General features: G+C 35.9%; 1 protein-coding gene across 3 annotated transcripts; it reads left to right on the forward strand.

The window, feature by feature from the left end:
* Positions 1-27,224, forward strand: LOC103721174 (exocyst complex component SEC3A-like). 3 transcript variants are annotated; one of them, XM_039114338.1, is made up of 25 exons: positions 1-410; positions 2,504-2,583; positions 3,104-3,184; positions 3,362-3,429; positions 3,612-3,714; positions 6,278-6,423; positions 9,169-9,286; positions 9,525-9,629; positions 12,596-12,697; positions 12,829-12,966; positions 13,394-13,522; positions 13,729-13,809; positions 13,906-13,980; positions 14,411-14,584; positions 14,668-14,821; positions 14,931-14,995; positions 18,481-18,651; positions 18,772-18,851; positions 20,872-20,953; positions 21,265-21,362; positions 21,516-21,624; positions 21,799-21,867; positions 24,250-24,315; positions 24,721-24,810; positions 26,902-27,224. In XM_039114338.1, the coding sequence occupies exons 1-25, from the start codon at positions 239-241 to the stop codon at positions 27,010-27,012; spliced, it is 2,667 nt and encodes an 888-aa protein (XP_038970266.1). In that variant the 5' UTR covers positions 1-238; the 3' UTR covers positions 27,013-27,224. The 3 variants fall into 3 exon arrangements, with proteins under 3 accessions (XP_038970266.1, XP_017701685.2, XP_038970267.1); XM_017846196.3 differs by having other exon boundaries at positions 2,507-2,583; XM_039114339.1 differs by lacking the exon at positions 9,525-9,629.
* The last annotated feature ends 434 nt before the right edge of the window (positions 27,225-27,658 follow it).

Raw genomic sequence — 27,658 nt, forward strand, 5'->3', positions numbered from 1 at the left:
CCGCAGCGGGCTTGGACTCCTCTCTCTTTTCTTTGCCGCTCCGTCGAAGGAAATGAGTGTAAGTGCGAGGCAGAGAGAGCCCACGGGAACCTCCTCCTCCCTCCTCCTATAAATTGCCTCTTCCCGTCTATTTTTCTTGATCTGTTGCTCTCTTGCTCCCCTTTTCGATCCCCGAGAGAAAGGAAGTTAGAGATCTTCGGTGGAGCTCTCCGGCCGGCGAGGAGCGAGGTGGGGGTCAATGGCGGCTTCGAGTGCGGACGACGCGGAGCTCCGGCGGGCCTGCGCCGCCGCCATCGGCGGCGCAGGGAGTAGGCAGGATATCGTGCTGGCGATCCGAGTTGCCAAGGGCCGCGGGATCTTGGAGAAGCTTGGCGGCCGCGTGGCCAAACCTAGGGTTCTTGCGCTCACCGGTACGCGATCTCTCTTTTCTCCCGAGTTTCATAGCTTCTTTGTCTTTTGGTGCCGTCTTTTTTAGTTCTTTGTAGCTGGAACTATTGGATGATAGCTTCCTTTGCTTTCTTGTTTTTTCCTCCCTGGGGTCTGCAATTGTTCAGTGGAGATTTTCTTTTGTTGAATTGGTCGAAGTATGTAGCTAGGTTTGCAATTCTGGATCTTTTTTTTTATCTTGACCGTTTACTTTATAGCTATATCTGAAGTATTAGGACGAAGTTGGGAGTCCATTATTGAGTATAATAGTGGAGATAAAGTACAATAGAGCGATTGCTCACTATGTGGTAGCATCTAAGTTTAGTGTAGTACTAAAAGATTGATACCGTGGTCTGAGAAGACGGTGTCAATACGTTGCTTCCTTTGGCTAAGACATTGAAGTTAGTTATATGTACCAGAGCTTGGAATCAGTTGTCATATTAATAATAAGGAGCTAAGCTACTCAAGGCAAGGGTTATCTGACAAAATAGAAGAGTCCTGATTGATTAGATGCTAGATGATAGCATATGAAGTTCAGGGACTCATAGTTGGTTTATTTTGTTTCTGATGATCGATGTAAATTGAAAGAGAGTTACTGAAAAATCAGAATTATAGGCCAGCTAGCTATGATGCCTTCAGGGATGTATTGTGTCGGGTTGAAGGTTTCTCTTAAGGCTTTAACATGTCATACTTCACTAAAATCAGCGAACGAATAATTGTGAAGATTGTTGGAAGATATTGTTGGCATACAAAAGTCTGTTGTCCTAGGTGTATCGCTGAACCGAGAAAAGTAAAAAATGGGAAATCATGCATAAATGAATATATCACGGCCAAAGAATGCGGAACCGTTTCGAACCGTATCGGTAGCCTACCGGTAAGGTTTCGGCTTTGAAACTGGTTCGCTACCAGAGCCGGAGAAGATGAAGAGAAAGAGAGAGCGAGCAGGGGAGGGAGGGAGAATATGTAGCTGCAGACGCTTGCGGAGGGCCGCGGGGGTGCAGCGGAGGCCGCGGCCGCGGCCGCATCCCTTATTTTGAAAGTGCCCCAGCGGCCTCCGCCGCGTCCCTGCGGCCCTCCACAGTAGTCTGCGGCCTCTCCTTCTCTCTCCCTCCCTCGCTCACTCTCTCTTTCTGCTCTCCTTCTCCGGCTCCAGTTGGTTTCTCTCGGTATGGGCCCGGTACCGAAACGATACCGATCTGGACCGGTCGTTGATCGGTACGGCACTCGGTACCGGTTCGGCAATCCTTGATTGTGGCAGAAAGGATGAGCAATGGTTGTTGGCTAGGGGATTTATGTTTTATAGAGCATTGCACAATTTTCTTTATCTTTTGATGTTTTGGAAGGGAATGTACTTTTTAAACTCAAGTGTTTGCAATGAAGTCTCCTTTTCTATAATCTGTTTTAACTTGTAGCCTTACGATGATCCAGTTATAATCTGAAACCAGGAATAAGGAGAAATCTTAAAAAGAAAAAAACTTTAGAAGGATGACTTAAAAAAATTCAGTTACTTTTTTGGTAATTCTATTTCTTTCTATGAAGTTAAACATGTCAAAACTTTTTATTGATATGGCAACATGCAATTAGTCATGTTATATATGTTATGCACATGAAGGGTAAAATATGAGCTATAACCAATCAAAAGAGTTACAATTGATACTAGATTGAAAAAAGAAAAAAAAACATGGAAGCATATTAGGTTACTAAAAATTCTTTGAGAAAAAGCTACCTATCAAATCTACGTCACCTATCTAAAAGAAGTGGTTTAAGATCATAACATCACTACAAACATGAGGCCTATCATATTGAGGATTATGATGAGATTGAATGCTTTATATCTTCATAATGGAAGACATAGTAACCATTTTTTTTTTAAAGTAACATAGCGACTAATTCTTGCTCATCAATATTCCTTAGTGTTCCAGGTGATTGAGATCTGGCCAAGTAACGGGTCAACAAAGTAATTCATTTTAGGAAGATGGAATAACTTTTTGATGAGTTGATCACTCACCTTGGAAGATAATTTTTTATCTGAATGTTCTTTATGTTTTATGCATTAACTACTAGCTTGTTCATGCAGCAGCTCAAAATTCATCCAAAGGTCAGAGGCCTAAAGCTTTTCTCCATGTGTTGAAATATTCCTCTGGGGGAGTTGTTGAGGTGATTTTCTGTTTAACTAAGAGTTGCAGGAGGGTAAATTATGATATCATTTTCTACCTCTATTGAAATTTATTGTATGAGAATTGTTTAATGACGACTTTTCCTCTGAAGTTTTACAAATGTATCACATGGTTGCACTAAAACTATTTTTTTCTCCTCTTTTTTAATAGCTAGTCATTACCATTCCTCGCATAAATATTGGATGTTACTTACTATAGGTTGAAGTAACAATGTTAGATAACTTCAACATTTTATGCATTGGAAAGCTTATCAAGGTTATGAGAAATCTAAAATCAGTCTTAGGTGAAAAAAAATCACAAGTAGATGTTGAATAAATTGGGATTCTGGTAACCCACTTAATGAAAAAAGCCTCCAACATCCTAGACAGCCAGAAGTTTCAATTTTCTGGAGGTCAAAACTGTGAATATCAAATCTCCACTTTTTCCCTTGTGGTAGGAGGATTGTATATAAACTTGGTAAATCCTGACTTTGCTTTGCATTACTTTCACCGCATGTGCAGCCTGCAAAACTCTACAAGCTAAAGCATCTTGCAAAGGTGGAGGTTATTTCAAACGACCCTACTGGCTGTACTTTTATTCTGGTATTATTCTTCTGCACTTCCTGCTTTCTTGCATTTTTAGCTGTAAAAGGTTCCTGTGCTGGTTCATAAATTAATTAATAAGCTAAAATAAGGCCTTATTCGTCGGTTGAATTGTCCTATCCAAAATATTGGTAATATTGCTCGGTAGTCCATTTGTTTTAATTGTATGTTGTGCAGGGATTTGACAATCTCAGAAGCCAGAGTGTTGCCCCTCCACAATGGACAATGCGTAACATAGATGATAGGTAATCATTTGGAAACATTGCAAGTAGTTGTTTGTACTTTTAAGAAGTCTTCTTCTGGTGCTCTGTTTAATGTTTTACATTATTCTTCTATTTTTGCATGTAAAAGAGGAATATAAGGAAATTTAAGTGAGACAATTGATTAGTGATTTATTCTATAGTTTCACTGGCTATTTTTCTTGTAGGAATCGGCTTCTTCTCTGTATTTTAAACATGTGCAGGGAGATGTTGGGTCGCCTTCCTAAATTTGTTGGAATAGATATTGTTGAGATGGCTCTTTGGGCAAAGGTGTGGTTTAATATATTCATCTCAATCACTGAAAAACTCTATTCTGTGCAGTCTTTGTTAACTGACTAAGTATGATCTGCCTAGCATCCTCAACTCCCTTTTGGACTATTATAACAAACATGTGTTTAATGCTACTATTTTAGCATAATTGTTGTCAACTACTAAAATATCAAGTTAGTTGTGCTGAAAGTAGCATTAAACAATAGATATTTACTTGCAGCTAGATGTAAAGGTTAGTGGCATATTTCATTCAACATCTATTGTATGAGTGAAAGAGATAAATGAAATCTTGATTGCCACGAACATGGTTGTAAGTTTTGACTGAAACTTCAAAACCGAGATGTATCAGTTTCTGCTGTTATCAATCAGAAATGCAATTGTTTTTGGAGTTCCAACTAAACTAACTTGTAGGGCCAATATATGTATGTATGCATGTATGTATATGTTATATGGTCAGTTGTTACTGCTCTTTTATTATTCTCATATATTTTAATTTCTAGGAGCACTTTCTTGAAATCAAATTTGAATTTTTGCAACTTTTGAGAAGAAAAGAAGTTTTTCATGTTTTTTAAAGTTTAAAGCAATTATCTTGTTGACATACTTGGCTGTCTTAGAGCTTTAATCGTGTAGATATTTAGATTGTTGTGCTAGTTTGTCAGCAAACAAATAATGGGTACTTTATACTCTCAGACATCTGGTAATGTAAAGCAGAAAGATTTTTTTTTTTTTTTGGTTGATTGCTTCAGTATTAAAGCAAAATGAATGCCAAGGTCTTTAATGATCCTAGGGTGGGGAGAAGGACACAAAATGAAGTTTTTCCTATCACAGTCACTTCGTGTTGTAGTTTACAAGAGACAAGTCAGAGAAAGAGTTGATCATATAGACTGGATGGAGAGGATGACCAAGCTCACAATGTCATTGGACAGGCTACTAAAAGTAACCATTCATATTCTTTTGCCATTAGAAAGAGTTGGTCATGCCTCCTGGATGAAGAGAGATTGAAGTTGCCAGTTACTTGGGACAGGAGATTAGTGGTTGTACATAGCATATCCTACAAGTAGTCCAATCCTTAAACCTCACGATTTTCATCATTCATCTTCTTTGCCACTATGTCTTTCAAGAAACAATGAAGCGAAAACAATGATGCTCAATAAATCAATTATTTGGTTAGCTTATTAACAAGTACTTAATGGACAGTTAGAAATATACAGAGTTGATGCCTGAAAATTGCGGAATAAGGATGAGCTTTCCAAAGTCAATTTTTCAAAGTGCACCAATAGCCAAATGTAATTCAGGAAAATTAGGTTAGGGCAGTCTCGTTTTCAAGTTGTTGATCTGGAAGAAAATAGTGAACATGTGTATACTCTCTCTCTCTCTCAGAAAAGATGACTAAGAGATTAACCTGTGGTGTCTTATTCCTTTTCTTTTACAAAATCTAAGTGTGGGGCCAAGTTTTTGAACAAGGCCCACATGGGGTTGCATTATAAATAAGATATTTGAGTCATAGTGATAGTCTTCTCAACAAGGAATCAGGGAAGAAGCTTTCATTCAACGTTGCGTGAATACTTCAATGTTACAAAATTAAACTAATCCAGAAATCAGCTCAAATTCTAAGAGTGCGACAAGCTAAATAATAAAAAAATGCCTACTATGTCTTTATCCCATGTTAGTCTGTATAATATATGCTAAAACCTACTCCCTCGGTTTATCCAACATTAATAAAAGATGTCTTTTTATCAACCCCAATAAAAACGAATCGTAATGCAAATTGGATATTCGGGCAGTCTCGAAGTATTTGCTGTTGATTAATACAGTGGAAGACTTTTAAGATCAAACCTATTTCTCATCCTAGTAGATGCCTTTGAGATATAATAAAAACCAGTGACTCCTCATTACACTTAAAATAGTAGTATTTTGTGTCTATTATAGAATTCCCTCACTTTTAATTTCCAAGATAAAATAATGCAATGTGCTGTGGCTAACCATCTTATCGTAATGACCTAGTGATATGGTGTCCTTTTCATTCTCTGATTTAGACATGTCTTTAACCCTTTCTTGCATGGGTTGTGATAGGGTATGAATGTGTTAATGAATCATGCTCGCTAATGATTGACTTACAGAATACCAAATTATGTGAAATTTGTTTAAATGATCAAGGATGCTAACAATCAGTGGATGGATTATAATGCAGATCAAAATGGAATACTTCCAAAGATGTAACAAATAGTTTCATGTTTTTTCTCCCAATTAAATTTGAACATTTGATCACTAAAAACATGAAAATCATCGTTTTTGTGAAGCCAAAAATACCTCTTATCTGAAAATATCTGTTATATGATATAGTATGATGCATGAAAATTCGTTCTATGAGCATCATAAAGCAAGAGTTTTCTTCTGCTAGCTTTGTTTTTGAAAATAAACTGGCATTTTCCCCAGACCTCTTTTTGAAGCTTTCATCCCTTACAGTATATCAAAATTTTTGTTATTGGACAAACCTTAATATGTACAATACTCTGGCAGTTCATACTGTTAATTAGATAACATCTTGATGGATCTCGTTCAGGAAAACACGCCTGCAGTGATTAATCAAGTAAACACCCAAGATGGACCGGCTGCATCTGTCATGACACAAAGGGACTTGAAAGTTACTGTTGAAAAAGACCTTGTTTCACAAGCAGAAGAAGAAGACATGGAGGCTCTTCTTGGAACGTATGTATTGACTGTATGATTCTTGCTAGAAATGTTAATGGCTTCATGATCTTCTTGTTTGCAATTTTGTTAGTCTATTATGCTGGCTCTAATTCTTCTTGCAGAGTTAATAGTTGTGTTGAAGGAGGGTATTTTCTGATTGAATATTAAACTTGAATTTTTTTAATTCTTCCCCTTATGCTTTCAGTTTGTTTTGACACAGTTTATGAAATACAACTGTTAGAATTATAAGTTGGATCCTCGTTTTCTTCAATTCAGTTACGAACTCCATGTCCCACTTAGCCTAAGCAATTTGTTGCTAAACTACAAAAATTATTTCTTAGGGTCCATTCTTTGGTGGGTAAATGTCATGGAAAAGTTGGTCAACTTTTCCGACCAACTTACCCATGTTCGCATGCTTCTCTAGATGGGTAAGTTATTTTTCCATGAGTAGCATTTACCCATGTTAGTGTAAGCTTCTTAAATCCTTTCTCAGAAAACCAACAATGTTAACTTAGGTTCTTCCATCGCATTCTAGATCTTCCAAATACATATTCAAACACCTCTTGATAATGAAGCCTTGTTGAATACTAGTTGCATATGACCATATCATGTAATTCAGTTTTCTATCACTTTGTCCTCAATCTATTCAATTCCTATATCTATAGCTATATATTTGTTCCTTACTCTAATGATACCGCATTCATGTCATCATTCTTATTTTTACCATAAACAAGCCGAGATTGAACACTTTGGGCTTGCAAAAAAAAGAAGCTTGGGCTTAGTTTGATGATAGACTTGTCCAATTAACATGAGCAAGAAGCTTGAAAATTTGTTATCAAGCTTAGTTTGAGCTTGAAGATCTCTTTCATATGTTGACTTAAGCCTTATTGGCTTAATTTTCAGCTCATCTTAGGTTTTCTGCAGCCTTGTGCAGGGGAAATGGGGCAATAGTAGTGTGATCATGGTAACATGGCATGTGGAGAAGAGAGGGAGTTTTGTGTGGTTGAGTAGTGGAGAGAAGTTAATCCAGGGGCTCCGCATCTCATTCTTTTTAGGTTACAATCGGTTATATCATGTTCTTAAATGCAGAAATCCTGGCCACTGGAGAAAATGTGAGGTCGTGATCAATGTTTTGGCGTTACAATTTTACCACTTGAGAATTGTTTATTTTTTTCTTGTTAGTTTCTTCTTCTCATAAGGGTCCATTGCTTGGTGCAATGGTAAAAGGCTTGGGCTGACAAGCGTAATGGCATAAGTTTGAGTCCTGGAGCAGCCACTGTGCAAAAAAAAAAGCCAAAGGTCAGGTATGTCCTTAGTTTTCCCTGCTTAGGAGCCGATTGCTGGGACTATAATTGGGTAATGGCCTTTTTTTTCTAGCTTGGGCTTCTCTTCCTTGGCCATTTCAAAGCTATTTCTAGTTCAAACTTTTTATATAAAAAGAAGAAATATCCAACCTATAGTAGATCCGAACCGGACTGCCAGTTGGACTGAAACCTGGTGAAATGGGTACAAGTCTAGTTTAGTCTCAAAGAAGACTATGTTTGCATTTGACCTGGTGAAACCTGCCAGACGCAGTCAGGTTTTGCATGATTCAGTCGACTAGAGGGGTTCCAGTGACATGGATCAGTCATTTTCTTGAAAAGAAACTCCTCTGTAAAGCTAGTATGACAAGTGAATTGAACAATGTAACTGTTGTAAGAAGCTTAGTTTTCTTAGCCACTAAGACATGTTACTAATTTATGTCATTGTCATAATAAAATATACTTATTCTGAACATATCTATAAGTAATTTGGATTGACTGAATGGTTGGATTGCTTAATTGGTGATTCGGTCCCTATGATCCAAGCCTTAGTAGCAGGAAGTTTCTACATAGGGTAGCACACCTGCTACAGAAGCTCCTCAGAAACTTGAACTATCACCTGCTTCCTAAATGCTTCTTTACTTCAAGTCATTTTAAAGTTTCCGCTTCCATTCACCTGCTCCTGATTTTGACAACTAAGATCCAACTGCTTCTTGATTATGGACCTTTTATACAAATATTTCTACTAATGTTCATTCAACAAATTTTGTAAATAATTTTGCTTTCTTTAATCTTCTCATCTTTAAGAAAAGACTGTCACCCTTAATCTTAATATATCTAATCAAGGTCCGCCGTACCGGTACCGGTTAGCATATCGGTGGTGGCCTGGACCGGTACGTGTCCCGTAACGGTACGACAGTCGTACCGGCCGGTTTTTCAATGAAAAGCTCTCGGTACCGGATTTCATACTGATCCGGTACCGGTCCCTGCCTGGACCGGTTCGTACCGGCCCGTTCCGATCGGTACGGGCCGGTACAGCATACCCTGCATCTAATATTTTCTCTTCCCAGTGCGGTTCTGTAAATTTCATTTACTCCAAAATCTTTCATTTTTGAACACCACCCAAGCTTGGATGAAAAAGTGAGACGTTGATGTGGCTGACAGCCAGTTGTCCAAAAAAAAAAGCTAGCAAAAAGGAATACATGGTAGTTTTGTATGTAGGAAGTATATTATATTCTGATGTTCCTCTTTGGTACTTTCAAACATACTCTTTGGTACTTTCAAACATATGTAACTAAAAGCAATCTATGAAAACACATTTTTTTTCTGTTTTCAGCAAAATGTGAGCAATCTTAATATGTCTGTGCTGTTTTACACTCCTATTCTCTTGTTACATCCTTGGCTTTTACTATTTTTATTCTTTAGTATTTCAGATAATTGCAAACATGTTGTACTGGTACAGGTATGTTATGGGCGTTGGGGAAGCAGAGGCATTTTCAGAAAGGTTGAAGCGGGAACTTCTTGCTCTGGAAGCAGCAAATGTCCATGCATTATTGGAAAGTGAACCTGTGATAAAGGAGGTAATACTTTTTTTATTTGCTGCATATGTTAATCTGTATCCATCATTATGAGCATGTAAAGGTTTTCATTCCGCTATTTGTTGTTGGTAAGCTTTTCGTTTCACAAGAGATGCAGAACTTTTTTGAGGTAGTTTTGGTGATTTTGAGTTTGGCTGTTGAGGTTGCTGAAATCAATTAGTATCACAAGATGCTGGGAAATCTTCTAAAACGGAACTACTTCATCATATGTATTATGCAGGTATTACGGGGACTAGAAGCAGCTTCTGTATGTGTGGATGATATGGATGAGTGGTTACGTATTTTTAATGTGAAACTCAGACATATGAGAGAAGATATTGAATCGGTATGGTCTTGTTAATATTTTTAATTTAGAACATAAGATTTAACTTCCATGGATAAATTATTATGAGAATTATGCGATGTTTTGTAGTCTCAGCAAGTAGCAAGTTTGGCTCATATAATCATGTTTGTAGTAAACAGGTAGTTTTACACATGCTAGGTGAAGCCTCGAAAATCCACAGTTTCTGTATTCTAGTCATGCGTTGGATGAAGTGCTAATCCAGTAGATAGATTTGGGTCCAAACATTTTAAAATTTTTGGCTAAGGATTTGGTCATTCCAATCAATAGGCTTTTTTAGTTATGTTACTAAAGATTATCAAGACTAACTCAGATTATCAAGACATACTCTCTTGAGGGGGATGTCTGGTTGTCTTTATTCCACTTGCGTGCATATAGATCTTTCAATTGCGGTTAGAAATGTTGTAATTCAATTTTCTATTTGATTTGCTTACAATTTCTGTTGCAGGAATTATTGTTTTCTGTTTCAATGTCTGTGACTGATAACTGCAAGTGCAAAGTGCAATTATTGTGCTTGGTTTTCTAATGCCGAAAGAGGGGTCATAACCCTGTAAATAACCACGGTTACCACCTTTAAACACAGTAAACTATTTCATACAGCTGACCAATGGTTTACTTAGTATATTGTTACTATATAACTATAATATAAGCATTATATTATAATGTACAATATATTTATATAATTTTATGCTGTAATAATATTGTGTTTGATTATATTATTATTAGTGTCCATTATATATTACATTTTTTATTTTAGATGCTGCAGTATAAAATTATCATTATATTATATTCCTATGTTATCAAGATATATAATCATACTAGTAATATACTTATTATTATATTATGTTAATTTACTTTTGATGAACTATGTTATACTATTATGTGTTGTATATATTGATACAATAGAATATTAAAACAATATGATTGTTGTATTATATAATATTGTGATTTGTGAATATATGATAACATAGTAAAATCGTTCAAGGTACCATGTATATTATAAATATTATGTGTTGTTAATGCTTATATTATAGAGGTCATAATATTATTATGATACCCCTATAATAATATCGTTCTAGTGATATCATACTGTTGTTGATTATATGATCATATTATCCAAAATAAATTTTTTTATCTATACAATTTAATCATATTTTAATAAATATGACAATGTAATAAATATATATTATATGTTGCTAATGTATTAGTTTTTATATCTTGTTAATATACTATATCATAAATTGTATATTAGCATTACAGTTGCAACATATATTATGGTATGATATAGTAATGCATTTATGTGTATTAACATTGATGGCCTCTTGAAAAGGGTGTGAAGTGCAGGGTTCAGATTAACTAGTAGGTGCAAGCCAGTCAGAAGACAAGTTACAACTGGTGATCACAACCATGAAAAATGGGCCAAAGGTTGTAAGCCAGTTTCCTGCAGCTGAAAGTGGCTTGCTGGCAACCAAATACTTGCAAGTGCCTACCTGCAACTCAGCCGCAGCAAACTGACTTGTAGCAGATTTAGTTTTAGGCACCAAACATCCCTGAAACAGTAGCTATTCTCTCATTTTTTTGATTATATTTATTTTGTGTGTATGTAACCCGACTTAAATGGTGACCTGGTTTAAGCTAAATGCGCGGTTATATCGGGCGTCATCCTGTTGCTACATTTGGCCAGAAATCACCTGAGAAATTGAAAAACTAAAGAGGAATACGATATTAAAGGAATATCATTATCTTTCTAAGAAAATCTTGTTTTTCATGCATCCAAACAAGCATGATGCTATATTCTACCATTTTATCATTTGCATGCCAAAAAGTAATTGACATTTTGTTTTTTATGGAAAACTACGGTCTCCATGTTTGGCACTGGTCCATGGATTTTATAGTTGGTCCAGGTAGTCAAACATTGAGGGTTTCCTCCATGTATCCTAAAAGAGGAAAACTTTGAATTACATTTTCTTTAATCTTTTGTTTAAAGGAAAATGTATTTTATCCAATTTGTAGTGGCTGCTTTGCTATAGCTACTTCTTTGCCTTCATGATGAGATCTTAGCTTATTTTGATTTTAATTGGTAAACCTTGCCTTACTTAAATAAGATTAGATTCGTGGATCAAGAATTATCTGTCAGAGTTTGAGACTTCTTTGAAATTTGTTTGTAAGATGTCATCTGCTCAGTGTATTAAAACAATGCAGGTGACAGACATGCAGACAAACGGCTGGCTAGTGCCTAGGCTCTACGCATGCACCTAGAGGTCAAGGCGGCCCAAAGATTGTAAATTTAATTAAAGAAATGAGTGTAAGTAAAGGCCAAAAGAAGCAATTATAATCTAACAAATACAAAATAACATGATACATAAGATGTGGTAAGTCAATGGGAAGCATAAATTTGGCAATATTGGATGCTATATTAGAACTCAATCTCATTCTCATTAGTCAAAACATGACACAAAATGTTGAAGTGGGTCACCTAGGTTTACGTCTGCGGGAACATTGTATCTGCACTGTGTGTTTGGTACTGAAGTTCTAGCCAAGACCATGCTGCGCAAGAGGTGCCTGCCAGAACCTGGAAAACAGTTGGATGAAAAGGAAATGTACCTTGTCACCTGTCAGTTTTGTAGTTTGAGATAATGCAGTCAGGAGCCAGCAGTTGTGGATTCCCCTACACGCAATCAAATGTGGATGAAGATTTTTTTTTTTGTTGAATTTTTTAATTTTGTAAATCAAGATTTGTAAGTGCATCTATCTCTGAGCACAATTTAGAGAACAAGGCTTATTTTAAATCATTGTTTTTTTCATTATAATTTTGCAGCCAGTGAGTATTAATATTGCCCATGTTTATGATCACGATTCACAAGGATTTTGTGTTTTTGTATTTGTTTATTTATTTTACTTCTTTTTATTGGCATTATGACTTTCATAAATTAGTTAGTCATAATTTGCAGATTGAATCCCGTAACAACCAATTGGAGATGCAGTCTGTAAATAACAAAGCACTTATTGATGAGCTGGATAAGTTACTTGAACGCTTACGTATTCCTTCAGAGGTGTGTCTCATACTACTTGATACTTGATTTACTTATTCTTAATCACGCTAAGCACCTTGATATGTGAGCTTAGATTAGTGAAACTTGAATTTCTATTTTTTCAGTTATTTTTCTCTTCTTCAATGTTGCAGTTTGCAGCATCATTAACTGGAGGTTCTTTTGACGAGGCACGCATGCTTAAAAATGTTGAAGCATGCGAATGGTTGGCAGGGGCCATTTGCAGTCTTGAAGTGCCTAATCTGGATCCATGCTATGCACACATGCGAGCTGTAAGTCTCTGTTATATACTATTTGATTACTGAAGAATTCCATTTACTTCATATGTAGATATGTGAATTTACAAACACTTGAGGAATTCAATGTACTTAAAAGACAATATGCCTTCTGCTTTGAAACTATAGATAACCAAGTTGCAAATAGAGTGGCTAAGGATGCAGTTAGGAAACTTTCTTTATTGGAAGTTTGATGTAAGAAAAAAGGTGTAATTTTTATATGTAGGAGTTTTCTCATTTGCCTTCACTTCCCATGTTTATGTCTCTAATGGAACTGATATTGAATAAATTATTCATCATTTTCATGTAGAACACATACAATCTAATATTTGGATCTCTAGTTCTCCTGTCTTAAGGTTATTTTATCTGAAAATTACAGTCCATTTGATCTAATGCATGGCTATAATTTTTAAATTTTGTCCAGGTTAAGGAAAAGCGAGCAGAGTTGGAGAAATTAAAAAAAACATTTGTTCGGCGAGCATCGGAGTTCTTGAGAAACTACTTTTCTAGTTTGGTAGACTTTATGATAAGTGACAAAAGCTATTTTTCACAGGTATATTCTTGCCTTCTCTTCATATAATATAATATAACATTGTGTATGTAATATAATATGTACAATACATTATATATATAATATATTATAAACATAATATGTAAATATATGTATATGTAATTATGTATATGCATATGCTTTTTGTTGGGGGGATGCCAGTTTGGTCAATTGGACTTCACCTTGAGGTTCTCTTGAATGGTATACAGCGAGGACAACTAAAGAGGCCTGATCATGCAGATCTGAGGTATAAGTGCAGGACTTATGCACGACTTCTGCAGCACCTAAAGGTTGTTATTCTTCTGGGCTCTATGATTTTGAATAGAAGCTGTTACTTCTGTTGCATCTTATCTAATTCTCTGTTTACCTTGTATTGCCATATTCAGAGTCTTGACAAGAATTGCTTAGGTCCTTTGAGGAAGGCATATTGTCATTCCCTCAACTTGCTACTTCGTCGAGAGGTCTGGAGGAAAAACCTTTATTATATGATTATTTTGATAGGTTATTTTCTTCTTTTATTCTATATACAGTCTTTGAGTGGTTCTGTTGGCTCTTAATTGAAGCAATGAAAGTTATAAAAATCCAAGGAACAACATGACATAGACATGACATAGACACTTATTGCATCAAAATTATCCCAATGCTTTTGCATATGAAAAAGTGGAGTTAAAATTCCTTGTGCCATGATATGTTAAAGCTATTTTATGGATGAATTTCTATGTCCAGTTCTTCTAGTGACATATTCTTTATGCTGTAAAATTACAATCATATGACAGAAATCAGTATGCAGAATTTGGACTTTACTTTCATTTAAACACATGAAGATGTAAAGATGAATCTTGAACATATTTATAAAGGTGTCTAATCTTCTTTCTGATTCATGCTATTCAGGCTCGTGAATTTGCAAATGAACTTCGTGCAAGTACTAAAGCATCAAGAAATCCGACCTTTTGGCTTGAAGCTTCTACAGGTTCCAGTCAAACAGCAAATAGTACAGATACTTCTACAGTTTCTGAAGCATACTCAAAGATGCTTACCATCTTTATTCCGCTTCTTGTAGATGAGGTAAATTGTTTTGCCTAAGCATGCACTGAGTTGTTGTCAGGCTTATTGTCATATAAAATATTGTGTTTGTCACTATGTTGCAGAGTTCTTTTTTTGCACATTTCATGTGCTTTGAAGTTCCTGCTTTTGTTCCACCTGGTGCTCCTACTAATGGTACTAAAAGTGAATCTGATGGCAATGATGCAAACGACGACGATCTGAGCCTTATGGATTTTGATGGAAACAATGTTAAATCTAGTAATTACATTTCTTTTGTCCATTAACAGATATAATCATGGCCAGCATTTTGAATTTCTGCTAGCGGACAATTTTCCAGGTGTAAAATTTCTTTCAATTCTTTCTTCAGGTAATAATTCTGGTGAGTTGGGAACATTGAATGAAGCTCTTCAAGATTTGCTCGATGGAATCCAGGTACATTTTCTTTTCTTTTTCTTTATTAACTGAACAGTAATGTATTAAATGTGGGTATATATTTGCATGCAGAATGCATGCATGCATGTGTACATAAATACATTTTGGAATTAGCACATATTACACTGAATCTGGATATGTTTTCTGCACATTATATATACTATATGTTGCCTAGCTTTAGATAAAATACAAGACTTGGTTTAAAACTTTGGTCAATTTTATGCTCAGGTCACTTGACAAGAATCTAATAATCAAGCATGATGCAAATACATATATAGATGCATGCATGTTTTGGTCTAATGTTGGATGTCTTTGAAAGCTTGTAGGCATTGTTTGAGAGATTACAAATATTGCTTGGTGTGAAGCTTGTCTTCAACTTATATACTTTGTTGCTGAGAGGATAGTGGATACATGTGCATGGAGCTTGCCCTTGTCTGATCTTATAGATTTGCTGTTGATTTTATTTCATCATCCTTTACTTCTTTTCTTAACATGATAGGCTTCAAATATACTACCACTCTCATATGGGGCCCAATACCTGACCCTACCTTTTTTCTTAAGGGCAAGTGGTAAGTACAAGGTTGAGATAGTTGCATTTGCTGGGATGAGACTATGGATGAAGAACATTGGTTGATTTTCCACATTAATCATGGTTTTCTTACTCATCACTGTAACCTCCTCCTGTAACCTTCATTAGCGTAATCATCTTCATCATGTAACAATAACATTTCTTGTGCAATACACGTTTTCTTCTTTCATTATATTTCTTGTTTCTATTCCTTCAATAGCATGGCTCAGATCTGTAATTTGATTCTGGAATTACTTTAGTGTATCCATTACCTTGCACTTAACTGCAATAATTTTTCCTAAGGCATGTAACACCATAACTTTGTGTTTTCACTATATATATATATTTTTAAAAAAACCTGAAAAATTGCAGCTCTCTTACATTGTTTCAACATCTGGATGTGTCTGCACATGTGCATGCATCAATATACATATTTATGTATGTATGCTTGCTTGCATGCATTCATGTATGTATGCTTGTTCAAATTCAGTACAGGACTAGTTGAAAAATCCCGTTATTTCAGGTCAAGTGAGCCCACAGTTGCATTAAAAGAAACACAAAGATCAGTGCTAGTGCTTAGTAAAGTTAAAATGCTGCTGCAGCTTTTTTTTAACACACACAGAGATAGGGAAGGAGGGAGGGGAAGGGAGATGGAGAGAGAGAGAGAGAGAGAGAGAGAGAGAGAGAGAGAGAGAAGACTCTTGTAAGTTTAGTTTTCCAGGTCCAAAAGAGATTTATGGTGGAACTAAGCAAAAACTCGCACTAGGTTTGTGTAGGTTGTATGATTCATTCAATAGTCTTGTGCTTTGAACTACTTCAAGTTGATGGTTTTGTCCATAAATAATGTAGAGACTTGCCTTTTTGTTGTGAGACAACTATGTGTAAGCAAAGCAGATGCAAGTAAACCCATCTTTTTGAAATGGTTTCAAAGCTAGAATGTCTTTAGATTAAAATGCATGGGTTGCCTAAAGCCAATGTTCTTTGGATGGAACATGGTCGTAATATCATTGCAACATCTTATGATCGAGGGTGTCAATACTCTAGGGCTGCAGGATTTGCGTCAGTGACCTGTGCTGCATATGAATAGGCTTTAGGCTTAGCAAGCCTCTGGTCTGGACATGCACTAGATAATATTTATAATTTTTAAGCCTCAATAAGTTTGGACTGGCTCTAGTCTGACAATTATAAATGATTACAGTTAAGCCCGATTGTGGATCCTGCCCAGCCCAAAAGAGCCTATCTTTTTTGCCAGTGTTTGGGCATGGATTATTTAGGTCAGTTACAGGTCTATCTCTGGCCTTGGCCTGGTTGTCTCGGTGGCAGGCTGGACTTTGATATGCCTGGTCCCGCCAGTTGATACTCCTGGCTGTAGACCCTTTAGAACCAATAAAGTTTAGATGCTATGTTTCATTTCCTTTACAAATAATAATTTCTGGTTAATGCCTCTTTCCACTAATACCTCATAGAAGTCAGGTATATCCTTCTGGAAAAGCATTGTAGTTAAGGCCAAACTTCATATTCAAGAATTCTCATGCTCCGCAAACACTAGATTTCTATTGCGTTAGGAAAAAAACAACATGACTTTATTCTGGCAAGTCATGCTTGAGATTGAACTTGCTCGGAGGACTTAATGGAGTTGACTGTAGCTCTATGCAATTAAAAGCCATTTAGTGCACCATTTGAATGGTTTGTTCTTATGCAGGATTCTAACAGGTAACAGTCAACTCTGTTATTTTGCATATTTGCAACAGTTATCTGCCCTGTCAGAAGCTAAATCTTTTACCTTCAAATATTTTATAATGTCAGTCGCACACTCACCAAAACTATTTATTGTTTCTAGACGGATGATAACAAGTTGGTGCAAAATAAAATTTCCTGCCTCTGCAGAAATAAGAACAATAACTTTCATATGTGATATGTATAATGATGACCATTTTTTTTGAAATTTTTGATGCTTAACATTCTGTAATTGAACAGAAGTAGTTCGAGACTAAACATTACTTGTACATACCAAAAAGCTAAAATAATCAAAATTCAAAAGAATAATAACTTTGTTCTCACAAAAAAGGAAAGAGAAGAAAAAAAGAGGAGTTAGTAACTTTGTCAACTGCATGTTCATCCAGATGATGAAAACACAATCATCACTGGCTTAATGTTTCAATTTTGGAAGAATTTTCTTTTTTAAAAAAAAAATCAAGAAGTCCAACACCTCTTATAATGTAATTTTTATTGTATCAATAATTTTAATAAAAAAATATTTTTATATTGTTTGGATGTATAAAATTGAGCATCATTTTCCTCATTTTCTTTCTCTGAAGCTATTATTTTCTGTTTAGAGATTCTGTTAGCGCATATCGAAAATGATGACTAAATCTTGTATGTGATGCATTTGCTTGATTGTTTAGTTTTATACCTAAAGAGCGAACCAGGTTGTGGATACAATTAACCCAAGCAATTCAGATGTGTAACTGTACTGGAATCGGTTTGTTTGACATATCTGTACTAGAATTTACTTGTTTGACATATTCTTCACCATATACTATTCAAGTAGTTGCCCATTCTGAAATAGTAGCATATTTTCTATCATCATCATATGTAACTCTCCTTGGTCTGATTTAATAGTTCTACATTCTGTTTTATTTATGTTTTGTGAATGCTTATTTGTTCAGCCAAATTAGTGTGCTAACTCCATTTTGCTTACTCAAAGTTGACTATGTTCTTATGGTTTATTTTTTACTAATAATCCACACTGTATTTCTCTTTCTTTAATGCTATTTTGTGGTTCCAGTTTAAAATTATCTATACTTAATATATGTTAACTGTGATTTAACTGATCCTTAGGCAATATATTTTCTGGAAAATATAAGCACACAATCTTTGACTTGCATACTATAATACACACTCTGTATTTTTTTAGGAAGACTTCTATGCAGTGGTAGATTGGGCATACAAAATTGATCCTCTGCGCTGCATATCAATGCATGGTATTACAGAGCGCTACCTTTCCGGTCAGAAAGCTGATGCAGCAGGATTTGTGCGTAAATTGCTTGATGACTTAGAGTCAAAAATATCAATGCAGTTTGGCAAGGTTAGTGTTGTCCACAATTCTTCAAATGATTATGCAATAGTCTTTTCTCTAGAAGGACAAGCTCTCTCTCTCTCTCTCTCTCTCTCTCTCTCTCATGTAACTGCTTGTCTGCATTTGCAGTTTGTTGATGAAGCTTGCCATCAGATTGAGAAGAATGAACGTAATATACGGCAAATGGGAGTTCTATCTTATATCCCAAGGTATAAACTGTCTGCAATTGAACTTTTGAACTTGTTTCATGTTTTGGTTGCATATGTGATTTGCCCTTGTTAGGTTCCCTGGTTCATAATTTTATGTATGAATCTTATGGTTAGAGGTGGGAATGACATAATTTGGTCAGGTTTAGATTCAAAGCAGCCCTGTCCTCCCAATTATTAAAATGACTATATGGTTGATCTGAAGTCAATACCTGATCCAACCTGCTTGTCTTACCTAGAGCTGCAAAGGGCTAATCTTTGACCTGATTGAACTCCATGCGACCCTATATCTACTAGGTCCAAAATTCTAAACATGATCTCAGCTTGCAGACTTCCAACTCCAAAACAAAATTCAAATATATATAAAAAAACTTAAACTCCACCGTTATAGAGTTGAGAGTGGGGAAGGGACATTCCAACCTTTTGTACAAAAGCTTTCTTGGTTCATTGGAGTTTGGAACCCCTAGCCAAAGTGTGGACGGGCTAATTAAGGGAAGGAGAGAGCAGAAGAGGTTAGACTGGTGTTAGGTTATGATTTTTCAAGAATGTTCATTTGAGTTTGGATGGATTCTTCTCCCAAAATAGCTATGTTGCTTCTGGTAGAAGCTGCCAAGAGAGTCGCCAGATTGGGGGGATTGGGTGCTGTTAGAACGTAAAAATGGAGGTCTTAAGGAGATTGTATTAAAGAAGGTATATGGTATTATAGTTTTGTTTCTTCTTCTTTCATATCATGCCTGACCAGGTCAAATCATATTAATAGTGGGGCTTCCATCTGGATATCAGGGCTAGCTTTATGGAAAAATCTTCTACAATGGTATGGCAAAGTTGTAATTTCATAGTTACCACTATATATGCACACATACAAGCCATTATACATTATTTGTGTGTGTGCATTATAATGAATTTATTTCAGTCCTTTCTGACCTGATAAGATGACCCAACACGAGTTGTGTACCTTAGCTGGACCTTATCACCTAAAGTTCTAAGTCAAGACTACTGAACTATGGATAATAGTGCACCTGCGTATGCATGTTAATAATGTCATTATTATGACATTGTACCTCACTCTGCTGTGCATCCGAATTATGTTTCTTTTAGTGTCAGCTTTATCTTGAACTTGATGCAACTCTTCTCTTACCTAACCTCTTCACCAAGGCTTCTATATGTTTATTTTGATAATTCTGGGAAGCCTTCGATGTATTTTATTATGATAATACTAATTTACGTTTGTTCCATTAATATATAAATCATGACAATTCCATTGTCTTTTTGTTAAGAATGGTTAGGACTTTGAATAAATGTGAAAAGCTTGAGTTGGTGGTCTCCTCTAGCTTTTTTCCTTTTCTTTTGTTGATGCTCATGTAGGGTGCTGTAGTTAGGTTAGGTCAGCCATTTCTAGTTAAGTCAGAGATCTTGGATAAGCAATTATATTGTAATACATTGCTTTGTATAAGCGTGTGCATATATAGATTCTGATATAGCCCTGGTTGGGAATTAGAGTTTACTTAAAGGGAAGCAGCAGCAGTTTTAATTTAGGTCTGAATTATCTTTTAATTTTCAGTCTTTTTCTCAGCAATTATTAAAACAGTTTATATTCTGAATGCAGAGTTCATATGTAACATGCAGCTCACGTCTGGCTGGATCTAATTTCTGATCCACTAATCAGCATAATTCTGCTGTGTAAACAGAAAGCTCTTAGAGCAAAAAAAGGAATAAAGAGGGGTTAGAAGAAGTAGAATAAGAAGGGGAAAGAGGCTTGGGACCTTTTTTTCCCTCTTTCTCATTGATAATTCAAGTAGAAAGTTCCATCCCTAGAACAGCTGGCCACAAGTTCTTTTTCTTTGGTTTAGCCAGCAGGTTTTCCTAATCCAGTAGGATAGTAAATAACAAAAGAAGTCTAGACTAAATGAATTTTTGTAATATGTTCGTTTATCTATTTTATTTGGATAACTGAATATATAAATGTTTAACTTCTATATTCTATAGTTATCTTTTACAAGTTTGGATTTTCCCTGTCACATAGATTTGCTACTCTTGCAACACGAATGGAGCAATACATCCAGGGGCAATCTAGGGAGTTGATTGACCAGGCATACACAAAACTAGTGAGTACATAAACTCCTTTTCAGGTTGTATGCTTTGTATCTGTTCTTTTTCGTTTTCTTAAATTAAAAGAAAGTATAGCAGTCACTTGATGCTATGCAGCAGCTGCATTAATCTTAGGAATTGCAATAGTTGGCTGAGTTAGCCAGTCTGTTGGAATTGATTAACGTGGTCCTGAATGATCAGCCTATGTATTATCGGAAGGTGTTTGATAACATGCAGTGGCTAAATTTTTCTGTCTCTCCCTCTCTCACAAAAAAAATGTCTAAAATGTTTGTACCTTGAGGAAAAATAATTTGAAAGTTTGGAACAGGTTAGCACAATGTTTGCGACTTTGGAGAAAATTGCACAAAGTGATCCAAAGTATGCTGATATTGTACTGCTGGAGAACTATGCTGCATTCCAGAACAGGTAATTGCAAAACAGTCTGTCATGTCCTTTCTTGTCCTCCAAATCAATGGTATGCCACTTAATGGTTTGTCTTCTTAATTTCAATTGATGTAATCTGCCAAACATTTAGATCAGATATGGTATGAGCTTGTAATAGCATATATTTGGATGCAGTCTTTATGATTTAGCAAATGTTGTGCCCATGCTTGCGAAGTTCTATCATCAAGCTAGTGAAGCTTATGAACAGGCTTGCACACGCCATATAAATATAATCATTTACATGGTAAGTGCCTTATTTCTGATTTGGTAATTCAATTGCTTTTTTGCAATAGCAAATTCTGTAGATTTTTTTTTGGTTTTTACAGCAATGAACTTCTTCCATGAAAGTCCAGATGGGAATATATAGTTAATAGATATTAATCTAAAAAAATGTATAAAAATTTGTTTTGTTTTGCAGCAATTTGAAAGATTATTTCAGTTTGCCCGAAAAATTGAGGATTTGATGTACACAATTACTCCTGAAGAGGTGAGGAAATTATGAAATCCTGCATTATCCTTATGTTGGTATGCTTCTGAGTTTCTATCAAAAGGCAATTTTAGTCTATAATTGCACAAACTTCAAACAGTTCCTGGTGGATAGAACTTTTGGTTGAAAAGATTATATTTCTTTCTTAACATCCAAAATCATGATGCAAACACAGTAGAGTTGCCAAACTTTCTGTGAATGGATTTAGCAAATAGGAGAGGAAGACCTAAGGTAGCGTGGATGGAAGTTGTGAGATTTTGAAAAGCTTGTAGTGGTGAGAGAGAGAGAGAGAGAGAGAGAGAGAGAGAGAGAGAGAGAGAGAGAGAGAGAGAGCTATCACTATAAACTTTCAGTGATTGTGGATTTGTAAAATCGTTCCCAAATAATTGGGATAAAGCCGGATCACTATTGTTATGGTTATGGTCAAAGCACATCATACCGTACTGAACCAAGCAATTCAGGGTGTACCATACCGTACCATTTTAGTATTGGTACAAGGCACGGAGAGTGTACCGACACTCGATATACTGAAAGCAGCTCTTATATCGTGTGTATTGTCATAATAACAGGATGGCTCCGGTACTGGCCCGGTATTAAGATGGTATACCTTGGTTATGATAGAGTAGCAAGTCAGTAAAAGGCCATTTATAGGAGAAGCCAAAACTTATTCAATCATTAGGTGACTTTAACAACTACTGCAATTGACTTATCTCTAATTTATTTTGCTTCCTTAAATTTCACCATTGAATGTATCACTATGTCTTAACTCTCTAGTTTGTATGTTAAATCATTGCTAAGGTCTTTTGTTCATAAAAGTTTCATCTACCTTCACAAGGACGTTCAGTAATGTAGAGGCTGAGATCTCTGAATGTCTGATTAATTTGCATTCTTTGTATTTTGGCATTGAATTTACCACTGGGGCTTTTCTTCTCTACTTTGCATGTTAATCAGTTTTAAAGTTCTTTTGTTTATGAGCACTTCCTCTAAGTTCACATGGATCTTCTATAATATAGAGGCTGAAAATGAAATTGATACTGGTGTCTGATTGAAATTTAACATTTTGGTTTCAGAGTTGCAGGAACAAATTCAATTGTTTAGGTTTCCATTGTTGGAAGACTTCTTTGTCCTTAAATTTGGTCGAAAATAGCAAAAGCTATATCAAAATAAACAAAGGAGAGTCTCTTGAACATGCAGCTCTGTGTATGACCTTTTTATGGATAATTAGACTGGATTACAAGACTAAAGCTAAGTACATAAACTTCGTAATATGCCAAAGGTTGAGGTGAAGGCCTTGTTGTTTACTAAGCTTCTAAAATGGAATAAGATTTCTGGACTCATTAACCAGCTCAATGGCAGGGAATTTCATTTTTAGATTTAAAATGTTACTGTTTGATGTCAAGGAGCATATGTCAATAGGGTATTTAGGGTTTCTGTAGACAGAGGTCATCGTTATGGCAACAAAAGATGTGCAACAGCTGGTGCATGTATCTATTTCTTTCCACACCCTATCTCATGCGGAATCCATTACTCACATCATCAAAGAAAGGATTAAAGTTGGGCATCTGAGGAGGGTTTGAAGAAGTTCTGGAATCAAAGATACTATTATTTGCAACCATAACTACCCACATCTAGTAGGCTTTCAATCCTCTCCATGGCAAGAAGATGATGCATAGAATGATAAGAAAGATAAGGATGCTATGGTTCCTAAACCTTTAGCTTCCTAATCTTGTTCATCTTGAGGAGTAAATTAGTAGGACCTGAGACGATGAATTTTTAATAATTTGATGGATAGAGCTTTCTTTTCGATGAAGCAAGTTAGTTTCTTAGTAATACTTTTACGATATAAAAATCTGCTATGTTGGATGCTGGACTGTATGTTTGACATTCCAAGCCTCTTTTATGATCTCTTTAAAATAGTACCAATGTCTTTAAAACGCTACCTGCCTTCTAAGTCTCTTTTATGTTCTCTTTCATACTTTTCCATCTCTTGATATACAATTTTGTTCAGTACTATTGTAGATCTAGAACTAATCTTAATTGTTACACTCATTTAGTTGTAAACCTTGTGCTGTCCATTTCAAATGATTCAGTATGACATAATCAACTTTTACTTTAGCTTGAAAATTTCTATTCAGATGGTATCTTCTTATGGCATTCTTCATGTTGAATCCAATTTTTTAAGTCCAGGTTGAAACGATTCTTTTACTAGTGTGCTTGTGATGATGAACATTGAGGACCTCCATTTTCACAGGCCCATGCTGTTGTAGTTCTCATTGTACCATTTTTTGTGCTGGCACCTTCATGATAATAAAAATAGCTTTTACAAGCCATGTAATTAACACTTCTGATTTTTGTGACTGACAGTTGCTTTTAAATTCACAGATCCCTTTCCAGCTTGGACTTTCAAAAATGGATCTGAGGAAGGTGTTGAAATCCAGCTTATCTGGAGTACGTCTGAGCACATTATTCATACTCCTTAATCTCTGTATATTTTCTAGGGACCATCTCTCCCTCTCATGTTAAGAGTTTCATGAGAGAAAATGTTTCAAAAAATGAATTTGATTTCATTTCCACAAAAAGAATAAAGGTGGCTAAAAGTGCATGGATCCTTCATAGTTCTTAGCTTATAATTGAAGTGAAAGAGAAACTAGGGGAAAATAATTTATTCTCTTGTTTTCTGTGGTGTTTGATGTGTTTCCTGCTTGTTTGATGGATAGTTTCCTGTTTCCTTCTAACAAAAAAAATTTCAAACCGCCATTTCACACTTTCTGGTTGATGTATTCCACAATACAAATCCTGTTTTGGCAACTGTAATTCCAGAAACCAGTCTGAAGTCAATTTCTCTGATTGCAGATTGACAAATCAATCAATGCAATGTATAGGAAGCTACAGAAGAATTTGACCTCTGATGAGTTGTTGCCTTCTCTGTGGGATAAATGCAAGGTATGCTTTATCACCTTCTCTTATTTGTTGACTATCTGTAACTCTGAGATGCTATAAAAAAAAAATCCTAACGTAAATGAATTAGTAACTTGCTTACCTAGAAGTCTCCAGAAATCCTTTAGTTTTTGGTCATTTTGCTACAAAAGCAATTTAAGGCTGCAGTCATTCTGTGTCCTTTTAAAAATGTGCAGAAGACCCTATGCTTGAAAAATAAAGCCTCTTATTGAAGACAAGAGATACCATGTTATTTAAGATGGTGACCATCTTTTTTCTCGGGAAAAATATACAGATTACCCACTTCTGATCACCGCTCAGTTCGCTGGGGGATGTGGGGTTGGTGATTGGCTGATTCTCGATGTGGCCTGACTAACACCACTGACCCCATCATATTTGACCCCAGTCTAACTGCCACATCCTGGGTGAACTAGGCAGTGACCGGTGCCGGTTCTCTTTTTGTTATTTCTTTCCCCTCTTTCCAGTTGTACTTGTTTATGGTGACTGATATATTCATTCAGTGTTATGAGAAACTTGTTATTTGCATTGTTGATGTGACTTAAATGCCTTTTTGGCATTTTGATCCTTTTTAGAATGAGTCCAACATAATGTAAAATCAAATCCACATTGTTGAGACATGATTTGAAGTCTATGGTTGTATATTTGAATTAAAATGGACAATCACAATGCTGGAGCTTGTATACTGCTGATAAAGTTTGAGTACTCTATTTTATACAACAGATTTACACTATAGTAAGCTTTATGCGCCATGACCATGGAAAGAAATGGGATACATTGTTTTGTAAACTGGGCGATAAGTGGATATTTTCTGATGTTGCCTTGTCCAATCGCTAGTGTGTGGCATGGAAGGATGACTGGTAATATCCCATTAGAAACCGAAAAGTTGGTCAGGTGTCGGGAAGCTTTGCCCTTGATGGGGTGAGATGGAGTTAAATAAAGGTCAATAAAGCTGCACTAACATTTGCCAATTCACTGCTGACAGTATTGTTGGTTAATCTTTCAGTGATTAACATGGAAATGCATGATGTTTGTATATTTAACAAGTATGAACTTTGGATTGTGGAATTGGCAGTGCAACTGTTTGACCAAATAGGGCTCCTGATTCTATGTTAGCACAACTTGAAGCAGACTGTTAGTCCATACATATATGTTGTCTCTTGTATACTAAACCTTTTGCATAGTTCTAAATTGATGGCACAATTTTTAGGGGGGAAGGTAAAAAAATAGTAATCTAAATTTCTTTCACAGGCAACTTGACTTATTGGTGAATGAGCATATTGAGAAAATTGTGATCACCATTCAGCATCTCTAGATCCCAAAGTTGTGAACATGCTGCATGGTTGTGGTTATGGTTTATTCAACATCTCTAGATTGGCTTAGGTTGTAATTGTCATGGGATCACTAGTAAGATTCTAGGTCCTGTTTTGGATGTTAGATCATAATATTTGTTGATAATATATGCTGCAATGAGAGAAATCCGAGAAAGGAAGCTGGTAAATAGAGATGTTTAAGGGATGGAAGGGGCCATGGGTTCCAGCATCCTCTAATATTTTAGGATAGAGATCTCACAATTTTAACCGAATGTATTTTTTGAGATTTATCTGGACCAGAAGAATCTTCAGCAAGCCACAGTCCCGTTGGTCGTTCTGTGGTTGGACCACTTCTGTCCAGAACTCGGAGTTGGGGATGTATTTCTGGATAACATGATCTGGTCTCCAAACAAGGCCCTCTAATGTTGGCTCTTGGTACACATCACATTTATCATTGGACCCTTTAGAATGCCGGCATAGCTGTGAGATTGACAGTGTGCCATATTGCGACACCAATTGGTTATTTCTTTATGAATATTTTTCTTGTTATCATATTCTAAATGCTACAAATTATGGTATTTTCTGCTTTAAATGATCTTGCAATGAACTTAACTGTGGTAGGATTGAAACTGTATTTACTTCATTACTTGTTCCCTAGTCACATCCAAGGCAAATATAAAGGATCTATATTGCTTCAAATGTTTCCAAGGAAAGATGCTCGAGAAAATAGTGGTAATCATCTGACATTGGCCATTTAATATTGCAGAAAGAGTTCTTGGAAAAGTATGAAAGCTTCGTTCAACTGGTTGCCAAAGTTTACCCAAATGAGAGCATCCCATCAGTCACAGAAATGAGACAGATTCTTGCTTCACTGTAGGTATACATGTACATATCAATGTTGTAATATTTCCTGTTGTTGAGATAATGTAATTTTTCCCATTTTGTTCTTTTCTTGTGCTATTCATTTCATTCCATTTGTAAGATTTTTTTTGCTAGTTTCCGATGGATAATCATAATATACCGATCTATGGAACACCTGTATGATTGTGTTTTACATTTAGAGGCCAATCTACTTTTTTCCAAGAGGCATATCTCAATGAGTGGTATGCTTATGACAATTTCCTTTCTTTGAAATGTATGGTCTACCACAGTCCTTGATCTGAAAGAATTACCTAGAAGGTTGTTGCTCCACCCCAAACTAGCATCACATAGATGGTTGTTCTCCACTCTGACCAAGTTTAATGGTTGAAAATTATTCATTACATGGAAAAATTCCTCTTTTAAGTAGCCCTGTTATTATGGGAAGGCAACATAGGGTTCTACCACTTGTTCCACGCTTTTGATTCTTGTATACCTGGATCTGTTTTCATTGTTCCTGAATCCGTGTCTTTGGCTTGGAGTAAAGTGAAATATCTAATGCCCCAAAGATGAAGCGGAAATCAAGATTTCGATATGCTCTATTTCTGTATAAATTACAGTTGCAAATGCTACTCATACAGCGTTACCCGCTGCTGTTTATCATT

The sequence above is a fragment of the Phoenix dactylifera genome, chromosome 16 (assembly GCF_009389715.1).
Source record: "Phoenix dactylifera cultivar Barhee BC4 chromosome 16, palm_55x_up_171113_PBpolish2nd_filt_p, whole genome shotgun sequence".
Lineage (NCBI taxonomy): Eukaryota > Viridiplantae > Streptophyta > Magnoliopsida > Arecales > Arecaceae > Phoenix > Phoenix dactylifera.